General features: G+C 40.7%; 2 protein-coding genes across 9 annotated transcripts in view; one reads left to right on the forward strand and one right to left on the reverse strand.

Moving 5' to 3' along the window:
• primpol (primase and polymerase (DNA-directed)) overlaps positions 1-8,679 on the reverse strand; it is a 46,511-nt gene extending 37,832 nt beyond the window's left edge. For 4 of the 7 annotated variants that reach the window (XM_041185817.1, XM_041185813.1, XM_041185818.1 and 1 more), the window contains exons 1-2: positions 8,604-8,664; positions 2,558-2,740 (exon numbers count right to left, since the gene is read on the reverse strand). In XM_041185817.1, coding sequence (XP_041041751.1) covers positions 2,558-2,737 — 180 coding nt within the window. In that variant the 5' untranslated portion in view covers positions 2,738-2,740; positions 8,604-8,664. Of the gene's footprint in view, positions 1-2,557; positions 2,741-7,731; positions 7,771-8,603 lie in introns of those variants that run through there. The other 3 variants (XM_041185814.1, XM_041185815.1, XM_041185816.1) reach the window with 3 other exon arrangements.
• A 106-nt stretch (positions 8,680-8,785) lies between these two features.
• casp3b (caspase 3, apoptosis-related cysteine peptidase b) overlaps positions 8,786-27,165 on the forward strand; it is a 32,950-nt gene continuing 14,570 nt past the window's right edge. For both annotated transcript variants that reach the window (XM_041185825.1, XM_041185826.1), the window contains exons 1-5: positions 8,786-8,938; positions 15,078-15,150; positions 19,756-19,889; positions 20,991-21,119; positions 22,832-23,007. In XM_041185825.1, coding sequence (XP_041041759.1) covers positions 15,083-15,150; positions 19,756-19,889; positions 20,991-21,119; positions 22,832-23,007 — 507 coding nt within the window. In that variant the 5' untranslated portion in view covers positions 8,786-8,938; positions 15,078-15,082. The remainder of the gene's footprint in view (positions 8,939-15,077; positions 15,151-19,755; positions 19,890-20,990; positions 21,120-22,831; positions 23,008-27,165) is intronic.

Below are 27,165 nucleotides of genomic sequence, written 5' to 3' on the forward strand. Positions count from 1 at the left end.
TCTTGCCTTTCAGGGCCATGTCTTCCATGTAGCAGTTGTGGGCTGGAAGCAATGAGAGGTGTGTGCACAGCTGCACTTTAAATATTGCACCTGGCGTGATGAAGTGGCGAGGTCACAGCGTGGCGAGCAAATGAAAGCCCACCTGCCATGAAAATAGCAAGTTTCCTGGGAATGCATAATTCATGCAGCGGGTTTGGGACGAAACTGCGTGAAAAGCCGTCATTGCGCTTGGTGGGTGAAATATGGTTTTACCCGCCCGCTACTGCACTTAGTGCAAATCTGGGACGATTACACCTATAGACTGGAAAACTCAGCTGGGCAAAGGTAGCGTAGATGAGGAGTTCATAGAATGTTTTCAGGATAGTTTCTTAGAACAGCACATTCTGGAGCCAACCAGAGAGCAGGATACACCAGACCCGGTATTGAGCAACAAGATAGGATTAATTGATAACCTCATAGTGAAGACACCCCTAGGTAGCAATCATAATATGATTCAATTTTACGTACATTTTGAGGGAGAAGTGAGTGCATCCAAGGCTGGTATTTTAAACTTAAATAAGGGCAATTATGATTGCATGAAAGCAGAGCTAGCTAAAATGAACTGACAAATTAGGTTAAGGGATATGTTAATAGAAGTTCAGTGCCAGACATTTAAAGGGATATTTCAGAATGCACACAGAAATTATACATTCAAATGACAAAGAAAAATTCCAAGGGGAAGGCCCACCATCCATGGTTAACTCAAAAAATTAAAGACAGTATCAAACTTAATGAAAAAGCATATATTTATGCAGAGATGGGGGACAGGTCAGAAGATTGGAAAGAAAATAAAGAGCAGCAAGGAATGACAAAGATTAATAAGGAGGGAAAAATTAGAGTATGAGAGGAAGCTAGCTAGAAATATAAAGGCAGATAATAAGAGTTTATATTTAAATAAGAAAAGAGTTAACAAAATGAGCATTGTTCCTATACAAGGTGCATCCGGGGAATTGATAATGGAAAGTAGGGAGATGGTGAATGAATTAAACAGGTATTTTGCTTCAGTCTTCACTATAGAGGACACAAGTAACATCCTGGAAATAGCTGTAAATCAGGAAATGGAAGGGAGGGAGGAACTCGGGGAAAATTACAATCACCAGGGAAGTGGTATTAAGCAAATTGTTGGGGCTGTGGGCTGACATATCCCCAGGTCCAGATGGACTTCAACTTAAGGCCTTGAAAGAAGTGGCTAGTGAGATAGTTGGTGCATTGGTCTGAATTTTCCAAAATAACCTAGATTTGGGGAAGGATTTCCTATTCAAAGAGGGAGACAGAAAGCAGGAAACTACAGGAACAAAGCAAAATACTGCGGATCCTGGAAATCTGAAACAAAAACAGAAAAAGCTGGAAAAACTCAGACTGAAGAAGAGTCATATGGACTTGAAATGTTAACGCTGTCTTTCTCTCCACAGATGCTGTTAGACCTGCTGAGTTTTTCCGCATTTTCTGTTTTTGCGCAGGAAACTAAAGCCCAGTTAGCTTAACATCTGTCATGGGGAAAATGTTAGAAGCTATTATTAAAGATGCTATAGCAGGGCACTTAGAAAAATTCAAGGTAATCAGGCAGAGTCAACATGGTTTTGTGAAAGGGAAATCATGTTTAACCAATTTATTGGAATTCTTTGAGGGAGTCACGTGTTGTGGATAAAGGGGAACCAGTCGATGTACTGTACTTGGATTTCCAGAAGGCCATAGAATGCCACATCAAAGTTTATTGCGGAAAATAAAAGCTCATGGTGTAGGGAGTAACATATTGGCATGGATAGAAAATTGGCTAGCTAACAGGAAGGAGAGAGTAGGCATAAATGGGTATTTTTCTGGTTGGCAGAATGTGACAAGTGGAGTGCCACAGGGATCAGTGCTGGGGCCTCAACTTTTTACAATTTATATAAATGACTTGGATGAAGGGCTGAAGGAATTGTTGCTAAATTTGCTGACGACATAAAAATAGGTATAAAAGTAAATTGTGAAGAGGGCATAAAGAGTTTACAAAGTGACATAGATAGAGTAAGTGAGTGGGCAAAGGTCTGGCAAATGGATTATAATGTGGGCAAATGTGAAATTATCCATTTTGGCAGGAAGAATAAAAAAGCTTATTATCTAAATGGTGAGAGATTACAGAGCTCTGAGATTCAAAGGGGTCTGCGTGTCCTAGTACATGAATTGCAACAGGCTAGTATGCCGGTACAGCAAGTAATTAGGAAAGTTAATAGAATGTTATCATTCATTGTGAGGAGTATTGATTACAAAAATAGGGAGGTTAGCGAGCAGAGCTAGATAGGTTCTTGATTAACAAGGGGGTGAAAGGTTATCAGGGGTAGGCAGGAATGTGGGGTTGAGGTTACAATCAGATCAGCCATGATCTTATTGAATGGCGGAACAGGCTCGCGGGGCTGAGTGGCCTACTCCTGCTCCTAATTCATCTGTTTGATTTTTCTTCCCGAAAGTCCATTTGTTATTCACTATGCAACAAATTTCAATTCAAGTTTGTGAAACGTAGCAATATAGTTTACTTTACCGCCTTACAGCTCTTGGAAAAATTAAAGGCTTGCTGTTGACGGTGAAACAACTTCCAAATTGATGACGGTTGCCATGGCTTCGAAAGTTTAGGTTTGTAAGTCGGGCTGATAGGGTGTTTTTGATAGCTGCTTGCTAAAATTTCAACGTCCTTTACCCTTTTCTGCCAGTTCTTCTTCATACTCTAGGGAAAAGTAAAGGCATTAGTTGAAGCTCTCTAAAGATTACAAGAAAGCCCAACAAACTTCTCTTCATAATCTGAAGCGGGGGAAGATGTGGTAAATTAAAGGGAAAGGACAAAACACTCTTATAGGGTAGCGATATGGGTAATGGCAGGAAAAGACAGAGCGTACAAACCCAGAACTAAAGGCTCTGTATCGGAACATGCATACCATTTATAACAAAATCAATGAATTGTCAGCTCAAATAGAAATAAATATGTATGACTAGATAGCCATTGCAGAGTCTTGGCTGCAAGTTGACCAAGGCTGGAACCTGAATATTCAAGGGCGCATGACATTTCGGTAGGACAGGTAGAGATAAGAAATAGCAAAGGTAAGAAGTACTTGTGGGAGTAAGTTATAGGCCCCCTAACTACACTGTAGGACAAAGTATACAGGAATAAATAATGGGGGCTCATAAGAAAGGTACAGCAAGAATCACGCATGATTTTAATCTATGTATGGATTGGATGAATCAGATTGGGAAAGGTAGCCTACACGTTGAGTTCATGTCGTGCTTTCAGGACAATTTCTTGGAGCAGCATTTTTTACAGCCAACCAGAGAGCAGGCTATTCTTGACCTGATAATGTGCAATGAGACAAGATTAGTGAATGACCTCACGTTAAAGGAGCCTCTAGGTAGCAGTGATCATAACATGATTGATTCTTGCATTTAGCCTGAGGGTGAGAAGTGTGTGTGTCTAAGGCTAGTGTTTTAAATTTAAAGACAATTACAAGGGTGTGAAGACAGCACTGGCTAACGTGAACTGGGAAATTAGGTTAAAGGGTAGGGCAGTAGAGATGCACTGGCAGACTTTTAAGGAGATATTTCATAACACTCAGCTAAGATAGATTTCAGTGAGAAAGGAAGATTGTAGGAGAAGGAGGCACCATCATAGAATAGGAAGTTAAACAGAATATCAAAATGAAAGAGAAAATGTTCAATTCTGCAAAGATTATTGGTAGGTCAGAATATTAGACAGAATTTAAAAACCAGTAAGGGATGATTTAAAAAAAAGAGGGAGAAATTAGAGTATGAGAGAAAGCTTGTTAGAAGTATAAAAAATAGATAGTAAGAGTTTCTACAAGTATTTATAAAGGAAAAGATTAACTAAAGTGAGCATTGGTCCTCTGGAGAGAGTCTGGGGAATTAATAATGGAAACTAAGGAAATGATGGAAGCGTTGAACAGATATTTTGTGTGTGTCTTCACTGTAGAAGACACAAACAACATCCCAGAAATAATTGTAAATTAAGAGATGAAAGGGAGGGGAGAACTTAAAACAATTACAATCACTAGAAAAAGGGCACTGAGAAAATTATTAGAACTAAAGGCTGTTAGAACTAAAGGCCTGATGGACTTCATTCTAAGGCCTTAAAAGAAATGGCTGTAGAGATAGTAGATGCATTGATTATAATTTCCTAAAATTGCCTAGATTCTGGAAAGGTCCCATCAGATTGGAAAATACTAAGTGTAATCCTCTATTCAAGAAAGCAGGAAACTACAAGTCAGTTAGCCTAATATTTGTTATAGGGAAAATGCTGGATTCTATTATTGAGGAGGTTATAGAAAGGCACTTAGAAAATCTTAATGCAATCAGACAGAGTCAACATGATTTCGTGAAAAGGAAATTGTGTTTGCCTGATTTATTACAGCATTTTGAGGAAGTAACAAGCAATATCAATAAAGGGGGAACTGGTAGATGTGCTGTACTTGGATTTCCAAAAGGCATCTGATAAGGTACCACATCAAAGATTACTACACAAAATAAGACCTCATTGTGTAGGGGGTAATATATTAGCATGGATAGAGGATCAGTTAGCTAACAGGAAGCAGAGAGAGTGGGGATAAATGGGTCATTTCGGGTTGGCAAACTGTAACAAGTAGAGTGCTGTAGGGATTGGTGCTGGGACCTCAACTATTTACAATCTATGTCAATGGCTTGGATGAAAGCACTGGATGTATGGTAGCTAAATTTGCTGATGACACAAAGATAGATAGGAGAGTAAGTTGTAAAGACAGCATCAAAAGTCTGCAAAGGGATATAAACAGGTGAAATGAGTGGGCAAAAATTTGGCAGATGGAGTATAAAGCAGACAAATGTGAAGTTGTCCACTTTGGCAGGAAGAATAGAAGAGCAATATATTATATAAGTGGAGGGAGATTGCAGAACTCTGCAGTACAAAGGGGTCTGGGTGTCATGAATCACAAAAGTTATGCAGTTATAGCAAGTGATTAGGAAGGCAAATTGAACGTTGTTGTTTACTGCAAGGTGAATGGAATATAAAAGTAGGGATGTTTCGCTACAGTTGTACAGGGCTTTGGTGAGGCCACATCTGGAGTACCGTGTACAATTTTGATCTCCTTACTTGAGAAAGGGTATAATTGCATTAGAAGTAGTTCCAAAAATGTTCATTTGACTGATTCCTGGAATCTGGTGGTTATCTTATAAGGAAGGATTGGATAGATTAGGCCTTTATCAATTGGAGTTTGGAAGAACAAGGAGCGATCTTATTGAAACATATAAGATCCTGAGGGGAGTTGACAGGGTGGATGCTGGGAGAGCTTATGGGAGGGACTAGACCTAGGGCACACAGTTTAAAAATAGGGGATCTCCCATTTAAGGCAGAGATGAGGTGACCTTTTTTCCCTCAAATATCATTAGTCTGTAGAATTCTCTTCCCCTGACAGCAGTGGAGGCAGAGTAATTTAGTATTTTTAAAGCTGAATTAGATAGATTCTTGATTGACAAGGGTCAAAGGTTATAGGGGCAGAAAGGAGAGTTGAAAGAGGCCACAATCATATCATCCATGATCTTATCAAATGCTGGAGCAGGCTTGAGGGGTTGAATGGCTTACTCCTGCTCCCAATTCATATGTTTGTATCTTCATATCCCACCTACTTAATTTCTCAAGAAATATCTAATTACCTCATAGCTCCATTTCCCTTTCTAAATATCTCAAGTGTTGGTTACAAAATGTGCCTTCCTTCCTTTTTTATTCCTAATATACTAATTTTTAATCAGTAGTTCCTATTATTTAAAACATTCATCACACTGAACAAGTTGTGTGGATTGTTCTTTAGTGAGAGAAACAAAGGAAACTACAAATCCCAGAGACATTTTAGAATGAGAAAAGTGTAAAAATACACGTGAGGAAAATAAAAGGTGAAAGAGTAAAAGGAGGAAAACAAAACAAGATTAGAGTAAGACTAGAAAGAGAGAAGAAAAAATGGCTAAATGCACCAAAAGATCACTTATTAGATATGTGAGGAAAGCAATTCAGCCTATTTTATTCTATTTATCCAGAGAATCCTGGAGTCCTTTTAATCACAGCAGATTCTTAAATGATTGTAAAATATTCACCTCCACTATCCTATCGGCATGTTGGTCAGTCTGTGTGAAGCAAAACTTTGTGATGTCTTTCACTACTTTGAGCCCAAGTCCCATCCTAACTTCAACGTCTAATTTGCGGTATTGATCTGAATTTACCTTTTCTGTACAGTATTTTTTTCTTATATTTCTTTAAGATACCCTATCAGTCATTTCCTCCACCTTTTCCCAGTCTTGCTAGATAAATCAGCCCCCTGATGCAAGGGATTAAATTTATGGATATTTTGGGCACAGCCTCCAGAGTCTGATTGTCTCCTTTGAGGCTTTGTAACCAAAGTGGCATATAGTACACAAGGTGTAGTCTGACCAAAGTACTGTACAGTTTTAGATTGATTTTCCCAGTTTGTATACTACTGATGTAGCAAGACAGTTCATTTGGATTATCAGTTGCTCTTATGAATGATTGGACTTGTTGCACGTCGATTTTACAAAGACCTCAGATCGATTTCACCTTTACAATTAACTCTTTTATCATTAAAAAAGACTTGGAGTTATATAGCAACTTCATAACCACTGGACATCCCAAAGCACTTTACAGCCAATGAAGTCCTTTTGAAGTGTAGTCACTGTTGTAATGTAGGAAACGTTGCAGCCAATTTGCACACCATAAGTTGCCACAAATAGTAATATGATAATATTTTTGTGCTGTTGATTGAGGGGTAAATATTGGTATGGACACTGTGGATAATGCTCCTGATCCTCTTCGAAATTGTATCATGGGATATTTTATGTCAACCCAAGAGAGCAGACAGGACCTCAGTTGAACATCTCATTGAAAGGTGCACATGCCCTCAGTAGTGCGCAGAGGTGACAGCCTTGAATTTGTGCTGTGTGATTTTTGTCTTTAGTTAGATTATCCAACTTTTGTTCCTAATACATTGCCTTTTTTATTCATTCATGGGATATGAGTGTTGCTAGTAAGGCCAGCAGTTATTGTCCATCACTTGGTCAAGTTTCACCAACTTACATATTTTGGCATGGAGAGGAAAGGAAGGTCTCTGAGAAACATTCCAGGAGATTGAACTAATTAATGAATTCCTCATTTGGGTATCATCTACAGATTTGACCAGTTTGCATTCAAATTCTGAAGCCAAGAAGGAATTTGCATTTAAGTACAACCTTCCGCATCTTCGGGAAATCCCGGATCATTTCACAGCCAATGAATTACTTTTGAAGAGCAGTCACTATTGCTGTTACGTAGACGAACAGGAATATGAAGAAATTCACCAAGGCTCCTTAGATAGCACCTTCCAAACCCACGACCACTACCATCTAGAAGGACAAGGGTAGCAGATACATGGAACACCACTGCCAAGAAGTTCCTCTCGAAGTCACTCACCATCCGGACTTGGAAATATATTACAGTTCCTTCACTGTCGCTGGGTCAAAATCCTGGAACTCCCTTCCTAGTAGTACTGTGGGTGTACCTACACTACATAGACTGCAGCAGTTTAAGAAGGCAGCTCACCACCCCTTTCTCAAGGGATAGGTAATAAATATATATATAATAATAAAAACAAAAAAACTGCAGATGCTGGAAATCCAAAACAAAAACAGAATTACCTGGAAAAACTCAGCAGGTCTGGCAGCATCGGCGGAGAAGAGTTGACGTTTCGAGTCCTCATGACCCTTCGACAGAACTTGAGTTCTAGTCCAAGAAAGAATTGAAATATAAGCTGGTTTAAGGTGTGTGTGTGTGTGTGTGTGTGTGGGGGGGGGGGGGGGGGGCGGAGAAATAGAGAGAGGGATAGGTAATAAACTCTGGCCCAGCCAGCGAAGCCCACATCCCGTGACTGAAAGAAAAACGCAACAGTCAACCACACACACGTGATTCCACAGACTGTAATGAGATAAGCAGCCAGTAAATCCATTTTCCTTGCCAGATAAACGTTCAGCAGGTCATTCATGAATGTGATTTACAAACAGTGGAGGTCCCAAGAACCATTCCTGAGGGTCTTCAATACGATTCGCTTGCTCTGACATAAACCCTCAACACATTCCTACCTGCTTCATATTCTTCAATTTCTTATCCATTTCTAGGTTTTACCTTTAATTAGAAATAGTTTAGTTAAGCCACAAAGATAGGAAAGATCCACTATTCCTTAGGTAACATAAAACATAACAAGGGCATTTAGGGATGGGCAATAAATGCTGAAAATGCCAACGATGCCCACATCCCCTGAATGAAAGAAAAACTTCTGAATGAGTTGAAAATCCACGAACTGCAAAGATGGTGAAAATATTAGGGGTGACTTTTATAATCTAAGAACAAGACTGGTTTTAAATGAATGTAAGCATCTAAAGAGTGAGATAGATTAAAGCAAATAATGCCAAGTGAAGCCTGGCAGTGGGGAAAATTACTGATTCTGCGTTAACACACTCTAAATCACAAACGGCAAATATACATTTCAGTCAACAAGGCGTGAGATACTTACTTATGTTCTCCAGTTAAAGCTGTAAAATAAAAACCGCAAATGCGTTTGCAGCCCGCTCACACACAAATAAATTTCAACTGAGCGCCAAAACTAGCAGTGAAAGGGAGATGCCGGGAGTTGTAGTTCGGCGAGAAAGGCTGGGGGTTGTCGTCAGGCCCGGAGTGAGTGAGGTGGAAGGGGCGGGGAGGGGAGGAGGCGAAACCGCCCCGACACCGCGCCTGCTCCCTCGCTCGGGCTGGAAAGTTGGACGGTTGGTGGCGTCACAAAAGGAACGACGTCACTTGAGGATTGAATATGAACTTGGGCAGGAGGCTTGGAGCGTCGAACTGGTGAAGGTGGGTTGTTGGTGTTGCTCTTCGCGCCGATAATCTGTGTTGCAGCTTGTTGGATTTTTTTAAAAGAAAGGGTTGGTTTGCTCCATTAGTAAATAATAACACCGACTAACGCGGTTGGAGTTTGCTCTGGAGGTTTCAACTCCCCCTTTTTCTCCCTGTCAGTACCCCACAGTCCGTTGTTGCCCTAACCGGGGGTGTGTGTGTGGCTTTAAGAAACTCGGGCTATTCGCATTTGTCTAAACAATGGTTTTCCCAGCGAAAGTTGCTGGGATGGTTCTCGAAGTGAGGTGCAAAGTTAGCAAATTCATTATTCCTGTAGCTGTTTTACATGCACAGTATACAGTGCAGAAGGAGGCCATCGAGTCTGCACTGGCTCTCCGTAAGCGCATTCCACCTAGCCCCATTCCCCTGCTTTATCCCCCTAAACCTTGCCCATTCTCTCTTTCCATTTGTATTTTTGTTCCAAGGTTCCCAAAATTAAAAACTGTCCTTGGCACCTGGAAGGTTTATGATTGATTTAACTTTTCTTTTAAAGTTTGCACCAGAAGTGTTCATACAGGCGAGTTCTTGTCTCGCCATGTTATTTTGTTACCTGTCTGTTCAAGGTGAAACTGAAACCGTGCATGTACTGGCCTTGATTGTGTTAGCAAAATAAATATATAATGAAGGGATCCCAGCATATTGAGACTTAAAATTACAGTTACGAGCTTTTATTATCAAATTGGTCCTGCTCACGATTAAAACAATCAGTTTTGTATGCGAAGTTAGTAAATGCTTTGATCTTGTCTTGCCCGGGTTAACAAAAGTGGTATCATCAGTGACACAAGTGACCTCTTCCCCAGAAAGAAGATGCCACTGCTAATGTGTAATAAACAATCTGGACAAACTAGAAGTCCTCGCATAAGTGTAGTGCCAGATTATGATTTGGTTCTTGTCTTAAGTACCCTGTGATGCCCACTGTTCACAGATGTCATATTCCTTGGGATGTTTGATTTATATTGTCATTGCTATACAAATACAAATTGTTGTTCTTGCAAACATAACCAGAAATGCAGAGTTCTAAAAATGGCTTTTTGGCATTTAAAGTACAGGAAAAGGACATTGTGCATGTGCCACTTGAGATTCAATATTCACTAGGAGAAATAGATAGTTGCCCTTGTCAAAAAAGAACAATGTCCTTAAAGGTTCACTGAGAGTGAGAAAGAGGAGGGGAGGATGGATAAATTGTTAATTGAGCTAGTATGTACATAAGGAAGTAAGACTAAAAATATTGATGTGAAAGGCTTCTCATTATAAAAGAAGGTATTGAAAGTATAACAGATTATTATGCAACCAGTGCAGTCCTCAGATGAATTCATTTGCATTTGTTAATGTGAATATTGATGAAGTCATTTCCCATGTGGCTGTAGCAAAGTGAGGTTACCTCATCTTTACTGATGGATGAGATAAAGCCTAGCTGGATAATGTGAACGAAACACTCTTTAGACTTGAAATTTGATGCATTATTTTATTGTTTCCATTAGTCTGGAAATTAGTTCAATTATTTTATTACATATAGAATTTAGGTGCTGTGAGTTCCAGAATACATACAGTATGTGTTAATATATATGTGAGTATTAAGGGAAGCCTTAAAAAAGGACAGGCAGTTGGAAAAATTGGAGGGAATTTTAGAGTATAGGACCTTTTTATAATTGATTACCTGTATAAATGATTACTAATGCTGGGGCAGAGAAAGTTGGGATGAACAAGAATTGGTGGAATGGAGAGTTCAGGGAAGGTTGTAATGCTAGCTTTGGCTGTGCCTGGCAAGTTGATGTACCGTGTTTTGGCTGTATTTTTAGACTCAGCTGTGTGTGAATTAGGCAGTGGTCTATCCAGCTGTCAACTCCCTGCATGGCATGAGTTATCTTGGTGTCAACTTTTCCTCCTAACTGGCAAGCAGATAGTCAAGGAGATGCCAGTACTTAGATTGTGGGTGTTGCTAGACTGTCTTATATTTTCCTTTCAGGTGGAACATGGTATTGGTTATGACAAGTTCCATTGGAGAGTTCCATTGAGTTTACCTTTCCAACTCCATGTTGATTGAGGATGCCTGCCCATCTGATGTGGCCATGTCCAATTCTCTGTTTGAAATTGCCCACAAAGATAATTTTGTTGTCTTTAGGGATTGATTGTGGGCAATGGTACAGATCATCATAGAACCTCTCCTTTACCTCATGTTAGTCATTGCGGGAGCATGTGCACATGTATGTTGTGTCAACTGTGTTGTTTCAGGGCAAGACGTAGGCTCATCAAGCGTTTGTTGATGTCTTTGGGAAGGTTTTCAAGATCCTTCATAATTTTTGGCCTGTTACAATACTATCCTCTGCCTCTGTATTCTGTAGGAGGTAGATTGCTCCAAAAGGTGTTCTGTAGGAGTAGACTGATCCAAAAGAAAGTGTATCCTGCTCCTATTTCTTCCAGGTGGCCTTCTCCTGCTAATCTTGTCTTGCTAAGGACAGCTATGTCTACACCTTTCCATGTAAATTCCCTGGCTACTAGAGCTGAATGGTGTCCAGATCTTCTTCTGGTTTGATGATCAAGTAGGATGTAGACATTCCAGCAAGGCATGTTTGGCGACTTTGTTTTATAACTTTTTTTCTGTAGTTTCTTGCTGCTAGATTGAGCTGCTCCCATTCCACACTACACAGGGCAGTAATGTAAGAAGCGGGCTTTATTTAGGCCTCCTATCTGCCCCTCTGGTGACAATCAGCCGGCTCTGTATCCCTGAACAGGGCAGCTGGGTTCTCAAATAGAGCTGCCTGATGCTGCTTAAGTACATATAGTGACCAACTATCACCTAGGTACTGCCTACATGCAGGTTGAGGGCTACGACTTCATGTGACTGCAGCTGTCATTTCACCTACTTCCCGTCACCACAGGAATTGATTTTTATGTCTGTAGGTCACACTTTATAACTAAATCAATGCCAATTAATTTGATTATAGTGAAACCAGAGTGTGTGCTGCTGCACCAACTTTCTTGGCTGCTTTTGCATGATCCCAGAGGTGAGGAAGACACATGATGTCTAGATAGCTTGGCAGGTACAGTGAATGGCTGGTACAGGTGTTTCTCTGCTTTTGCCCTTTGTGATAGTCTACACTGCATTACAATTGTCCCATACCCACTGAAAATGGCTAATAATTGTAATGGATTTTGTTCCGCTCTCATGACACCTGTCTCTCCAATGTGAGGTAAAGATTAACAGGGTTCACTTGAAGTGGGAGGCTGTAGACCCAGAGAAGACTTGTGATCAGAGTTCAGCCTCTTTTTTTATGATTTTTTAAAAAAAAAATATGGGATGTGGGCGTCGCTGGCAAGGTCAGCATTTATTGCCCATCACTTGTTGATGAAGCATTAGTTAAGACCAATCTAGTAAACAAGATGAAAGTCATTTTACATCCTTTGAACTCATTTATCTTTCTAAACTCAGGTAATTTATTTGTAATTGCAAGGTTTTATTCATGTTAGTAAACTTTACTAGTGGTAATAAAGCTCATCAGTTTATTAGGGTTTATTAATTAGATTAAGAAAATAAATTAACTAACATAATAAAGACAGGGCAGGTGATGTGTTGTGACGGTAGGATTTGGGAGCTCCTGGGCAGCGGTGTGATCCAGGGCAAATACATTTGATGTAAGTATCTGTGGCTTGAGGAGTTTTGGTTTAGGGACATTAAACTGGAGGCTGAGTTGCTGACACTGCGATACATCGGGGAGGGGGAAAGTTACCTGGACACTTTGATCCAGGAAGCGGTCACACCCTCTAGGATAAGGTCTTCAGGTTTGGTCAGGGACAGGAGTATGTGACTGTGAGTGAGGCAGGTATGGGGACTCAGAGATAGAGGTGGAGGAGCCTCGGCCTTTGCAATTGTCTTAACAGGTTTGAGGCCCTTGCAACCTACTGGATGTAAGCAGGAGCTGAAGGGTGGATGAACAAACTGACCATGGCACCAGGGCACAGGAAGCCATTCAAGTTGGGGGACTTAATAGGAGTGGTAGTGGGGGATAGACAGTTTACTGCAGCTGAAAGCGAGAGTCCAGGCGGCTGTATTGCCTGCATGGTGCCAGGTTCTGGACATTTGCTCCGGGCTGGAGAGGAACTGGGCATTGGGAGGGGGAGAGCCACCAAGTACCAACAACATAGTTAGGACTGGGAAAGAGGTTCTGCCAAGGGTCTATGATCAACCAGGGGCTAAATTAAAAACCAGAACCTTAAAGATAATAATCCCAGGGTTACTACCTGAGTCACGAGCAAATTGGTGTAGAGTAAATCAAATTTAGTGTGGCTTAATGAATGGTGTAGGAGAAATGGGTTTTGATTCATAGGGCACTGGCACCAGTACTGGGGAAAGCAGGAGTTGTACGGCTAGGATGGTCTTCATCTGAACCATATACAAAAACAAAAAAACTGCGGATGCTGGAAATCCAAAACAAAAACAGAATTACCTGGAAAAACTTCTAGTTCTGTCGAAGGGTCATGAGGGCTCGAAACGTCAACTCTTTTCTTCTCTGCCGATGCTGCCAGACCTGCTGAGTTTTTCCAGGTAATTCTGTTTTTGTTTTTTCATCTGAACCATGCCGGGACCAGTGTTCTGTCAAGTTGTATAACTAGGGTGATAGGGAGGGCTTTAAACTAACGACTAGGGGCAAGGGATCAAGTTTGGCAAGATTAATTAATGACCCAATAGTGAAGGTGCCCCTAGGTTAGCAGTGATCATAATAGGAGGGAGAGACGAGCAGATCTAAAACTAGTGTTTTAACCTAATTTTCCAGTTCACTTTAGTCAAGTTTAAGGGATAGGTCAGTAGAGATGCAGTGGAGATATTTCAGAGTACTCAGAAAAGATACATTCTAGTGAGAAAAAAAGACTCAGGGAAGAATACACCATCCGTGGTTAAGTAAGGACGTTAAATATATTAAATTGAAAGAAAAAGCATATCATTCCACAAAGATGAGTGGCAGGTCAGTAGATTGGACAGATTATAAAAAACAGCAAAGAATGAGCAAAGGATTAATAAGGAGGGAAATAGGCTAAAAGTTGGAGATAAAACAATGGATGGACCTTCCTGTCGCTTGCCATTTCAACACACCACCCTGCTCTCATGCCCACATGTCCGTCCTTGGCCTGCTGCAATGTTCCAGTGAAGCTCAACGCAAACTGGAGGAACAGCACCATATCTTCCCATTAGGCACTTTACAGCCTTCCAGACTTAATATTGAGTTCAACAACTTCAGATCATGAACTCAATCCTCCATTCCCAACCCCTTTTCAGTGCCCCTTTTTTCTAATAATTTATATATTTTTAAATATATTTTTTCTTTTCCCATCTATTTCTATTATTATTTTTAAATTTATTCCCATCCATTGTTTTATCTCCACCTTTTGGCCTATTTCGATCCCTTCCCCCTACCCCATCCCCACTAGGGTTATCTGTCACTGGCTCGTTCTGCTTTGTACCCTTAATGTCACCATTAGCACATCCGTTAGCTAATATCACCACCCTCAACACCCCTTTGTCCTTTTGTCTATGACGTCTTCGGCAATCTCTTCTTGGTCTCCACCTATCACTGGCCCTCTATCCAGCTCTACCTGTCCCACACCCCTCAAACAGCTTATATTTCACCTCATTTCTATTTTTCTTTAGTTCTGATGAAGAGTTATACGGACTTGAAATGTTAGCTGTCTTCTTCTCTGCAGATGCTGTCAGACCTGCTGAGTTTTTCCAACTATTTTTTGTTTTTGTATCAGATTTCCAGCATCTGCAGTATTTTGCTTTTCTCTTATTAACAGAACTGCACTATACTCTTCTGCAACTTCCTTCAGCCTTATGCATTAGGCTCCACACTCTGCTGTTCCGAATCTGGCAGGCTAATAAAGTGCATCGTTCCTTTATGCCCCTCTGGCACCGATCTTTTCAAAGCCTTCAAGTTATCATGATCATGAATTTGCTCACCTCCTCTGCCTCTGTTTAAGGTTTCTTCTTTTCCAAATTGCGATATTTTCCACATGCAAGGGCATGTTATTGAAGATTTTTTTTCTTTTGTGGGAAATTTACTCATGAATATGAAATAACAGGTGCATTTTTATTTGCTTGCAGTGGCAATGGCTGATAAGGGAACAATGTCTGGCGGTGATACTGTTGATGCAAAATCCAGCACAGTCTATGAAGGGTGAGATGGATTTCTTTCCTCTATTTAAAAATATAATTGTTTCAGATGCTTAAGAGCTCTTATGCAATTTGTAGCTTTCTCACTGTTAATATTTTCCTGTAGATTTATTGACTGTTTACCATAGAGCTGACAATAGATTAGTAGTCTGCTTTTACTGACTGTCTGCCTGTAATTATAGATGAATTCAATAAATACAATCTTCAGTACAACTTTCATTAGCAATATGAATGTGTTTTTATTAACGTGATGCATTTGAATCATTTTTACATCAGCAAAATAGAGATTAAATCTTGAGGCTGAATGTGTTCACCATTAGTTTATTGAAGGAGCTATTTTAGATTTAGTATTGTGAAAAGGCATGTTTAATTGATAATCCCATAGAAAAAGATCCTCTGGGGAAAAAATCATAATACAGTTGAATTTCCTATTAAGTAAGAAAGTAACATTCTAATCTCAAATAAAAATATTAAACTTTTATAGCTGTGTATTTGGCCTTGTTTGCGAGGAGAGTAAGTTAAATAGACTAAAAGGCCTGGTGGTAAATTAACAGTGAGAAACATTTAAAGAAACAAATCTTCAGCAAAAATACATTCCATCAAAAAACACAAAACTCAGCAGAAAGGTCCATCCATGGTTTACTAAGGAAGTAAGGATAAAATCACATTAGAAGAAAGGCTTATAATGTTGCAAATAAGGATTGGGAGCTTTTTAGGAAAAAGCAAAGAGTTGATGAGGGGATAAAAATTGAATATGACTAAACTGGCCAGGAATGTAATGACAAGAGCCTTTACAAGTGTATAAAAAGGAGGAGAGTAGCTGATTTAAATGTTGGTCCCTTAGAGGCAGAGACAGGAGAAATTATGGGGAATGAGAAAATGACTGGGACTTTGAACAAATGTTTTGTGTCTACACAGCAGAAGACACAAAGTACGCATAAGAAATAGAGGGTAACCAAGGGGCTGATGAGAGGAACTTAACATAATTAATATCAGCAGAGAAAAGGTATTGGAGAATCTTAAAGGACTAAAAGCCATAAAAGATAAAGGACTGGATTTCTGACTGATGATGCAAGGGTAACAAGCTCAAGTAAAGTGGAAACCAAAATGAATAGAACAGTGGATAAAGAGTGAGGAATAATGTAAAGGCGGAATCTTCCACCTTAGTTCTGGGAATGGTGCGGGAATGACAGAACCATTTTTGGTTCCAAAACGTGACTGAGCAGTGCTTTTTACCAGAGCAAACTAATTGTCATCTCGCCTCCAGGCTCCCTGACCAATTAGGCAGGACAAGTGAGATGACGCCTCCATCCTGTCAAAGGATGGATTTTTAATTAAAGGGACCATGGCATTGCATAAAAGCTCACGAGCACTTGGATTTTCTGGACTGTAGCAATCACAGGAATGGAAGGGAGACTTGGGAAGGCTGCCCCCAGCCTAGGGGGTCTCATTCCTACCTGGAGGTCCTGATGCAGCTTCTGAGAGGCTGTAATGAGATGAGCTCTCCTAAGAATGGGATGAAGAGCACTGCCTCTCCAACTAAGCAGACATGGATGGGAGTGGCCAAGGAAGCCAGCAGCAGGGATGTGCTTCCTCCAATTTGGCAACAGTTATATAATCAAGAGGATCCAGGACGTTAGGAGGGCATGACAGATGAGTGGCATTGTATTTTCAGGGCCAAACTCTACAGTCTAACATGCTCAGCCTTGTCCTGCACAGCACGTCTCAGTCAACACACCTTACAGCTCCACTCATTTCTCTCTGCAGACACCTCATATCGCAAACTGAGCAGCTCATGCTTCCCCTCAGCCTATTGCCCCCTCATACTCATGCCTCACAGTCACCCTCCACAAATTGTCTTTTCTTCGCTGTATACAAGCCATTAAGAATGCTCATGTCTCTGCTTTCAAGACAACACGTCATTTGGCAAGAGGCAGAAACCCAGGAGGAGGTGGCTTCCAGTGACAGGCACCTTGTTGGCCATTGGCAGTGCATGCCCACCAGTTTCCATGGGGTGGCGGTCTGTTTGAGGAGACTAGATGTCATCAACGACCTGCCAAGACAGCCTGAGGCACTGGTCCTCAGACTTGTCATGAGGGGTGAACCTCTGCCTGTACACCCTTTGGGGATTTTGTCTCCTTCCAAGTGGACCTCAATGTCCATCCTGTCTGCCCTATGGATGGGCTTGCTGCTTCTGGTTTCCTCGTGCTTGGAGCAGATGGCAGTGGTGTGGTCTCTGCTCTTGACCCTAAGCGGAAGTGAAGATTTGAGCTGCATAAGCTGTTTCCATGTCGTGTTGAGGGCTGGCAAGCGAGAAGTGCAGCTGAAGGTATGATCAGTGCTAGACAGGTGATGTGCCAGCTTCTTAGAAAGCATCACCTGTCAAACAATGCAACACCCTCTGTGAGGGAAGTAGTGCCATAAGCAGGCACCCTCGTTCTGATGTTGGGTCTCTTAATTGGGCACTAAGTGCCTTTAAAAGAGGGACCCTCCAAGGAGACCACTCGGGGATTGCTGGGCAGCCTTCAAGAGGCATGGGAAACCCATGCAAGTTCATGAGAATACCTGACCTACCACTTAATCTGAGTGGGCTCAGATAATTGCCTTTAAGTTGCTCAGTTATGAGTCTAATTAGCCAGTGGCTGGGTTCCACGTGTCAGCCCATTCCTGCCATTAACTTAATGGGGATCAGTTTTCCTGTTGGTGGAAATGAGATGCACGGTCTCCTCCGCGATTAAGTTGACCTGCCTGTAACTTCATCTGAAACAGATGGAAACGTGTTTGTACTCAAAAGAGTTACACTGGAAGGTTGCTTGGCCTAAATAGCCAAGTGGTTATGGTACTGGGTTTATAACCCCAAGGTCAAGAGTTCAAATCTCACAATGGCAAACTATGTAACTTCATCTGAAACAGATGGAAACGGGTTTGTACTCGAAAGAGTTACATGTTAGCTTTCAACTCGAAAGAGTTACACTGGAAGGTTTCATTAAATCCCAGCTGATGTCTTCAGCCAGCATGTTATCAACTGCCCCACTTCCCCGCACCCCCCTTAGTTTCAGCAAGTTCATTTATACATTGGAGAAGACCAAAGTCGCATGCAGCATGGATTTGTCCTCCAATGCATGCAACAATTTCAGCCTTACAATTGGCACGTATACTGAAGTAATGTACCAGCCTCCCCCAGGAAAGCTATCTGAGCTCGAGGTTTCACTCCATAACCAGAACTTGTAAGCAGTGAATGAGTTCACTTATCTGGGCAGCGCATTCTCTCCAGATATCTATATTGATGATGAGACACATGTAAGAATTGTCAAAGCAAGTGTAGTCTATGGCAGACTTCGAATAATAGTCTGGGAATGAGAGTAGGTCTGCCTACCCACTGAAGTCGATGGAGCAATAGTCCTGCTCACTCTGCTCTATGCACGTGAGACTTTGACTGTGTACCAGTGTCGCTTCAAGAAGCTCAGCCACTTTCACTTGAGAACCTTCAGAAGTTTCTGAAGATCAGATGGTAGGACCAAATACCAGATACAGAGGTGCTCACCAAGCTGGCATGCCAAGCATCCACACCATATTGAGACAGTCACAACTTGAGTTGGGCTGGCAAAATGGTAGACACTTGCTTAGCAAATTTCCTATGAAGAGCATGAGTCTGGGGTGCACTCTCATGGTGGTCAAAGGAAGCTCTACAAGGACACTCCTGAAGGCTTCACTGAATTTTGATATCGACTTTGAGTCCTTGAAGAAGCTTGCCCAGGATCACTGCGCCTGGCACAACCAAATAAAAGTGGTGCAGCCTCCTTTGAAAGCAAGCACATATCAGAGGCAGAGAAAACTCGGGAGGAAATCCCAAGCCAGCAGCCTATCTAAAATTCAATCTTCAGTATCCTGTCCTATTTGTAGCAGAACCTTCTGGGTGCAGATCAGCCTTAGCAGTCACCTTTGTACTACTACTTTGGAGTGCTACTAATTAGCCCAGATGATGAATATGGCCATCTTCGCCTCGAAGGGCAAACAAGAAGTTTCTGCCGCATCAGGCAACATTGGGAGTAAAAACAGAAAATGCTGGAAATTACTCAGCAGGTCAAGCAGTATCTGAGAGAAAACAAGACTTAACATTTGAAGTCTGTGACCTTGCATCAGAACATTGGGAACATTGCCTTCTACAGTGTCTGGATACAGAAAAGCAATGGGGAGACAAGAAGTTATGCGCTGGGAAAAGAGAAGAGGTAGGAGAATTTGAGAGGAAAAGTAGATCAAGAAGCTGGAAGTTAGAAAATGAAACTTTAGTTGCAAATATTGATATACAAATGAGGTTTATTTTGGGAGAAGTGAAGGTAGGGTCTACACTGTTATTAAAAGCTCTCTGGGGCTAGTGTGAATGCTTCACACTACCTCTTATACCATTGAAATTTTCTTTGCCCCCACTCCTTGTTCTGGAACATCCATAAAGGGAATGTCCACTAATCGTGCTCTCTCTTACTTCAAATTGAAATTAGGCACCTTCTTACGATTTTTTTTCTCTGTTTTGCAAGTGAGCAGTTGTATTTTGGTTAAATGCTTGACTATCAAATCTTGTCATATATTGATTTGTGTTTCTGTTCATCAGAAGTCAAAAGCAGCTTGCTGGTAATACCCACACAGTGGATGCAGTACCTGACCAGTACATGAAATATAACATGAATTATGAACATACTGGCATGTGTGTTATCTTCAACAATAAGAATTTCCATCCAAAAACAGGTAGATTATACCTTTCTTTTAACTGTGCTTGTGTGTACAATAAGATTTGATAGTTGGGATGTGTTCTGTATAGAATAAAATGTAATTTGTGCTTGAATCAAAACTAGTGCAGTTACTGACTTCATTCTTTCATGGCTGTGGGCATCGCTGCCAAGGCCAGCATTTTCCCATCCTTGGTTGCCCTTGAACTAAGTGGCTTGGTAGGCCATTTCAGAGGGCAGTTACGAGTCAACCACATTGGTGTAGGTCTGGAGTCACATATAGGTAAGGATGGCAGATTTCCTTCCCCAAAGTGGGTTTTTGCAACAATCAATGATCGTTCTCGTGGTCGCCATTACTGAGACTAGCTTTATATTCTAGATTTGTTAATTGCATTTAAATTCCACCAGCTGCCATGCATTGAATCCATGTCCCCTGAGCATTAGACTGGGTCTCTGGATTACTAGTTCAGTGACATTACCACAATGCCATCTCTCCTAGTTTATAATCAACTTGTGCTACTCTTAGTTTCTTCTGTAAACAGAACACTATGTTGTATCTGAAATGCTTATGCCTAGGCTGTGTAAATGTTGTAGTCTGATATGTTACAGTTCTTGAGACTTCACAATACAATAATTATTAGTAGTCATGCAGTTATGATATTTTATTAAAGTTTGCAAATAACCTGTCTTAATACCCACGTGTGCAAAGTTTATCTTAACTGACACAGACCAGGAAGACCCTAGCTTCGATTGTCTCAGCTGCAATCAGTTAATTCTATGACAAGGTCATTATGATTCACCTTTGTGTAACCTGATAAGAAGGTTGGAAAATTAGGATTCCTGTTCTAAATCCCTATCCAGCGAGCCCTGCTGCAGGTGTGTATAGGATCACCATTAGCTGTGTTGATTATTGATGGTCAAGTACCTTGTGTATAGTGACCTTGACACTTACTACCGAGGCTAACACTTATAAGCCGCCCAAACAACATTATTTGAGAGGGTGTCAGATGTCTGATAGCCATTGTAGAATCAATGACTGGAGAGAAAATTGATGAGGGGATAAAATTATAATTATTTTTCTTCCTCTTAATTTTATTAATAATCCTCCATTGTTTTGTAGGCATGGATAAACGTAATGGTACAGATGTAGATGCGGGTAATTTGGTAAAGACATTCCAAAAACTGGGTTTTCAAGTTGTGGTTCATAATGATCAAACATGCAATGAAATGGTTGAAAAGCTGAAAAATGGTAAGTGTTTGTCAAAACTAAGGTATAATTTAGCATGATTATATAGTAATACAGTTTTGTAGTTTAAAAATTTGTGACTAAATTAAACTGAATACAATGTGATCACTGTGCCTGATGATTTTCAACTCAGGTTGCAGTCGGGGGAATCATTATTATTTTAATCATGCTGAGAGACAAGATACTGAGACTACTCACATCTAAGCAGGGGTAGCTAAGAGATTTTCGTAGAAGTTTTCAAAATTGTGAAGAATTTTGATGGAATGAATGGGCATAGATAATGTTTGGCCAGAGAGTAAGTGAAAAATGGTCACTAACTTAAAATAGTCACAAATCGAGAAAAATGATGAGGAAAATAGGCTGTTGTACCATGCAACATTTTGCATTTTGATGTAGAATATTTTTCATTCCCTTTCTGGTAGTCTGTGACTTAACATAATTGACCAAAGGAAGCATCCATCATTTAAAAATAATTGAATTTATATAGCATCTTTCTTGACTCACCCTAAAGTGCTTTACAGCCTTGAAGTTTATTTCCTCTGCTATCCAGCCACATTCCTATGCGTATGAGATGGAAGGTTTAATATAGTGCGCTATTTTATTTCTCTGACATGGAAGTGGTGGAGACCCCCTTTTCATTTACAAGTTATTGCAAATTGCACAGGAGCTTTGATTTTTTTTAATGTAGCTTAACAGATAACCATACTGTTGATGCAGCTTACAGCTGCATGACCTTTGTATTATTTTTGCTTCTCCTGTTGTAGCAATATTCCTGCTGGTAACGTGTTGATCTGTTTGCTAACTGAATTATTTATCATACATGGTTATTACACTGGTAAATCAGTGGCTAGTGAATGATGTTAGAAGTTTGTAGAATGCACCCCAACTTGACTCCATTTATGGGAAGCAAGATGAGGCAATTTTCCATAAATTGAACATTTTCTCAAATATACGGAACAATTTGTATTGTAAAGATTATTAACTATTCAGTTTGTGTTTATACTACAAGTTTTGTGGTGGTCTTCTCTTTTAAGACATTCATTAAAACTTAAAACCTATATCCTTTGTCCAAGGTTTTGGCCATTTGTCCTAAGATCTCTGTCTGAGTTAAATTTTGTTTGATAATGCTCCTACGAATGCTTTAGGATGTTTTATTATGTTAAAGAAATACAAGTTGACATTGTTGTCAAAGTACTCCCCCCGCCCCCCCACCCCGCCCCCGCCCCCCAATATAGTCATCCTGTTCAATCAAATGAAAATTCTGTATCTTTATTGCACCCCCACTCTCTGATCAAAAGGGATGAAGTTACCCATTCCTCTGCTGAGATGTAGATTAGTCTAAGTCTTCTGACTTTATACTTGTTATTAATTTGTTAAAATCTTCCATTGGATAAGAGCCTTGCTGGGAAGGCTGTCATCCATTTCACTAATTTCATCACCACCTTGAACCGCTGCAGTGCATCTGGTGTTTTTACAGCACCCATAGTGCTGTTAAGGAAGGTCCAGGTTTTTGACCCAGCAACAATAAAGGAGTGGTGATTATATTTCCCAGTCAGGATGGTGTGTAACCTTTTGATCTTGACACAATTTGATTATTCTAAATAACTTTTGTTCTGATAATCATTGGAAATTGTTTTGATGTTTAAACCTGGATTTGAAGCTGGTGCCAGTACACTCTTATTGTGTTTATAATGCATCACTTTTTTTGTTAATAGCTGCCAAGAGAGACCACAGCCAAATGGCTTCTTTTGTCTGTATCTTCCTTAGCCATGGCGATGATGGCTTGCTTTACGGAACAGATGGTGCTCAAGAAATTAAAGAATTAACCAGTATATTTAAAGGAGATCAATGCAGAACTCTGGTTGGCAAGCCAAAGCTGTTTTTTATACAGGTAGGAATGAAAGTGTGTAACCTTTTCCACCAAAGCTAGATTATGGTTGTCCATATGCATTTATGCATCTTTTAGTATTTAGGAATTTCTATGGCGGGTGGTAGGAGAGGCACAGATAGGACCCCAGAGGAGGTGCACTTCCTTTTTCCTCCCTTTGAGGAAGTGCTACATCAAGCTGCAGATTAACTATGATTCTTAATTTGCTAAATGGAGGAATATGAATGATGATACAAGTTGTCGGTGGCATAATGTTGGGTTCTGCACAATATGTAACTTCACTTTGACTTATTTGTGAACTAAGGTTTTAGAATGCACAGAATTGCTGAACTGAATTTAAATCATTTGCAAAATTTTCTTTTAAAATTCTTGTAAAAATGAATGCATACTTGTATATGCCTCCCTGTTGCGTGTTTGGCCTAGTTTCTTCAATCTTATTTTGTAATCATCGTTATACTAATGGTTATTCAGTATCCTCACCAAGCACTGGACTAGAGCCAGGTATGGATCACATTCTGGAGAAGACATATATTTGCCTTACTTTGCTGTGGCTGATTCACTTTCATTTTCCAAAAAAATTAACTAATTCCTTTGCATTAATATTTTGCCAGTTCTGTATTCTTCCAACATTGAGCCATTTTAAAGGATTCAAATACTGCATAAGTGCAGCTGTGGATTACAATAATAGATGAGTGTAATAATAAATTCGTGAGTGGCTTGGTACCTTCGTCAAATTTTCCAAGGCCTGCACCTGCCCAGATTTGCTCACCTGCCCAAGAAAAGATGTATTGCAAAGACGACCATAAGGAAAAGAATACAACCTAGTGTGCCTGGCAGAAGGTACTACTGATTTGCCAAGGTTACTGCCCAAGGATCAATACTTGTGTATACACAACCATCATAGACCTAAATTATCTTACCTTAGATCCACTGGCTTGGGATTTACTTCATAGCAGGTTTTCCAGGGAGCTGTTACCTGTTGTGTACCATAGAGCTCGTTCCATTGTGCTTTCAGCCTAGATTTTGGTTCTAGGTGTATAGTTCAGGGGATCTTGATCCATCGGCTTGCTTGATTGCATCTCTGGGAGTGGTGAATGATTGATCCCTTCAGGACTATGATGGCTCCACCTCTCAATCTGCAGAAACTGGCAGGAATGAGAGCCATTCTGACTGCCATAAACGTTATGTTGAATTATTGGCTGGTGCCTGACTTCACTTTCCAGCTAACTGGCATTGATCATCAATGATGCAGAGGTCTGGGAGTGCCCTATTTATTTTTCGATTGAAGTTCCACAATAAATTCTCTGTCCGATTGTTGGTTAGGAGTTGAGATAGACAGCCAACCTGCAGTTGCCTGTGGCTGTTGAACAAGTTTCTCCTGGTCGAAGGGTGACTGTGTTGTAGAGGAGATGTTAATTGAATAATATGACTGAATAATTTGAAGAGGTGACTAAAGTAACGGACAAGAGAATGTCTGTGGATGTTATTTATACAAACTTCCAGAAGGCATTTAATAAAGTCCCACATGAGAGACTGTTGGCTAAAGTTGAAGTTAATGGAATTGATGGTGAATTATTGTCCAGCTAAGCCTGTTCTGTCGAAGGGTCATGAGGACTCGAAACGTCAACTCTTTTCTTCTCCGCCGATGCTGCCAGACTTGCTGAGTTTTTCCAGGTAATTCTGTTTTTGTTTTTGTTTAAGGAAATTAGCTGATTGGTTGGAGACAAAGTAGGGATAATGGGGAGGCACTCTAATCGGCAAGATATGACTAATAGTGGCCTGCAAGACCTTTATTTGGGCCTCAACTATTTAACATATTAATGGCTTAGATGATGGGATAGAACACTACAAATGCAGTTTTTCCAATAACATAAAGATGGCTGGCATTGTAAGTGGTGCAGATGGAAGCATGCAATTACAAAGAGATGTTGATGGGTTAAGTGGATGTGCAAACATTTGGCAAATAGATATCAGTGTAGCATATGTGAGGTCATCCACTTTAGACTTTCAAAGGATAGAATAGGATACTTTATAAATGGTGAAAGCTAGAAACAGTGACGGTCTAAAGAGACTTGGGAGCCTACATACGTAAGATCATATGTGAGAAACAGGTACAGATATTCCAAAAGACAAATAGAACATTGGCCTTTATATCTAGAGAACTAGAATACAGGGGGTACTGCAGCTACACAAAGCCCTGGTTAGATCACAGCTGGATTGCTGTGAGCAGTTCAGGGCACCTCATCTTAGGAAGGATATAATAGCCTACGAGGAAGTGCAGCATAGATTTACCAGAATAATGCCTGGAGTCCCAAGGGTTAAATTATAAAGTGGGATTGCATCAAGAAGGGTTGTAGAAGATTAAGGAATGATTTTATCAAAGTTTTCAAAATTAAGGGGAATAGATAGGGAAAGTATTTCAATTGAGAAGTCCAGTTTAAAATTTTATAGCCAGATCTTTCAGGAGTGAAACCAGGCAGCACTTCCACACAGGCTGGTAGAAGTTTGGAACTTTTGCCAATAGATGGCAATTGATGTTATATCAATTGCAAATTTTAAATCTGAGATTGGTAGGTTTTTGATATCTGAAGGTATTAAGGGATATGGGACAAAGCTGGACATTGAAAACTCCTATTGCAACACTTGACGCCTGACTTAACAAGTATCACTGGTAAATGTGGACACTTTTAAAGAATTTTCATAGCAACATAGGAAATAGGAGCAGGAATAGGCCATTTGACCCATTGAGTCTGCCTAGCCATTCAAACTGATTGTGGCTGATAATCTACCTCTTATGCCATTTTTCCCATTATCCCCGTATTGTATGATCATTATTATCCAGAAATCCTTTCATTTTTGTCTTGAGCATGCTCAATGACTCAGCTTCCACAGCCCTGTGGGGTAGAGAACCCTAAAAATTCACCACCCTCAAATTCCTCCTCATCTCAGTCTCAAATGGCCTGACCCTTACTCTGAGACTGTGTCCCTTGGTTCTAGACTCACCAGCCAGGGCAAACATCCTATTCACTCCTACCCTGTCACACCCTGTAAGAATTTTGTAAGTTCCAATGAGATCACCTCTCATTCTTTGAAACTCTAGAGAATACAGGCCCAGTTTCCTCAATCTCTCCTCATTAGACAATCCCGTCATCCCAGGGATTAGGGATTAGTCTCGTGCAAAAACAAAAATAAAAATACTTGGAAAAACTCAGCAGGGCTGACAGCATCTGCGGAGAGGAATACAGTTAACGTTTTGAGTCTGTATGACTCTTCAACAGAACTAAGGAAAAATAGAAGAGAGGTGAGATATAAGCTGGTTTAAGTGGGGGTGGGACAGGTAGAGCTGGATAGAGGGCCAGTGATAGGTGGAGATTGCCAAAAGATGTCATAGACAAAAGGACAAAGAGGTGTTGATGGTGGTGATATTAGCTAAGAAATGTGCTAATAGGTGACATTGAGGGTAGAAAGCAAGACGAGCAAGGTACAGATAGCCCTGGTGGGGGTGGGGTGGGGGGAAGGGATCGAAATAGGCTAAAGGTAGAGATAAAACAATGGATGGAAATACATTTAAAAATAATGGAAATAGTTGGGAAAAGAAAATATATACAAATTATTGGAAAAAAGGGGGATCGGAAAGTGGGTGGGGATGGAGGAGAGAGTTCATGATTTAAATTGTTGAATTCAATATTCAGTCCGGAAGGCTGTAAAGTGCCTAGTCAGAAGATGAGGTACTGTTCCTCCAGTTTGCGTTGAGCTTCACTGGAACATTGCAGCAGGCCAAGGACAGATATATGGGCATGAGAGCAGGGTGGTGTGTTGAAATGGCAAGCGACAGGGAGGTGTGGGTCATGCTTGTGGACAGACTGAAGATGTTCCGCAAAGTCTGCGGTTGGCCTCTCCAATGTAGAGGAGACCACATTGGGAGCAGTGAATGCAGTAGATTAAATTGAGGGAAGTGCAAGTGAAATGCTGCTTCACTTGAAAGGAGTGTTTGGGCCCTTGGACGGTGAGGCGGGAAGTAAAGGGGCAGGTATTGCACTTTCTGTGGTTGCGTGGGAAGGTGCCTTGGGAGGGGGTTGAGGTGTAAGGGGTGATGGAGGAGTGGACCAGGGTGTCCCGGAGGGAACGATCCCTGCGGAATGCCACCGGGGGGGTGAAGGG

Source organism: Carcharodon carcharias, chromosome 4, assembly GCF_017639515.1.
Source record: "Carcharodon carcharias isolate sCarCar2 chromosome 4, sCarCar2.pri, whole genome shotgun sequence".
Lineage (NCBI taxonomy): Eukaryota > Metazoa > Chordata > Chondrichthyes > Lamniformes > Lamnidae > Carcharodon > Carcharodon carcharias.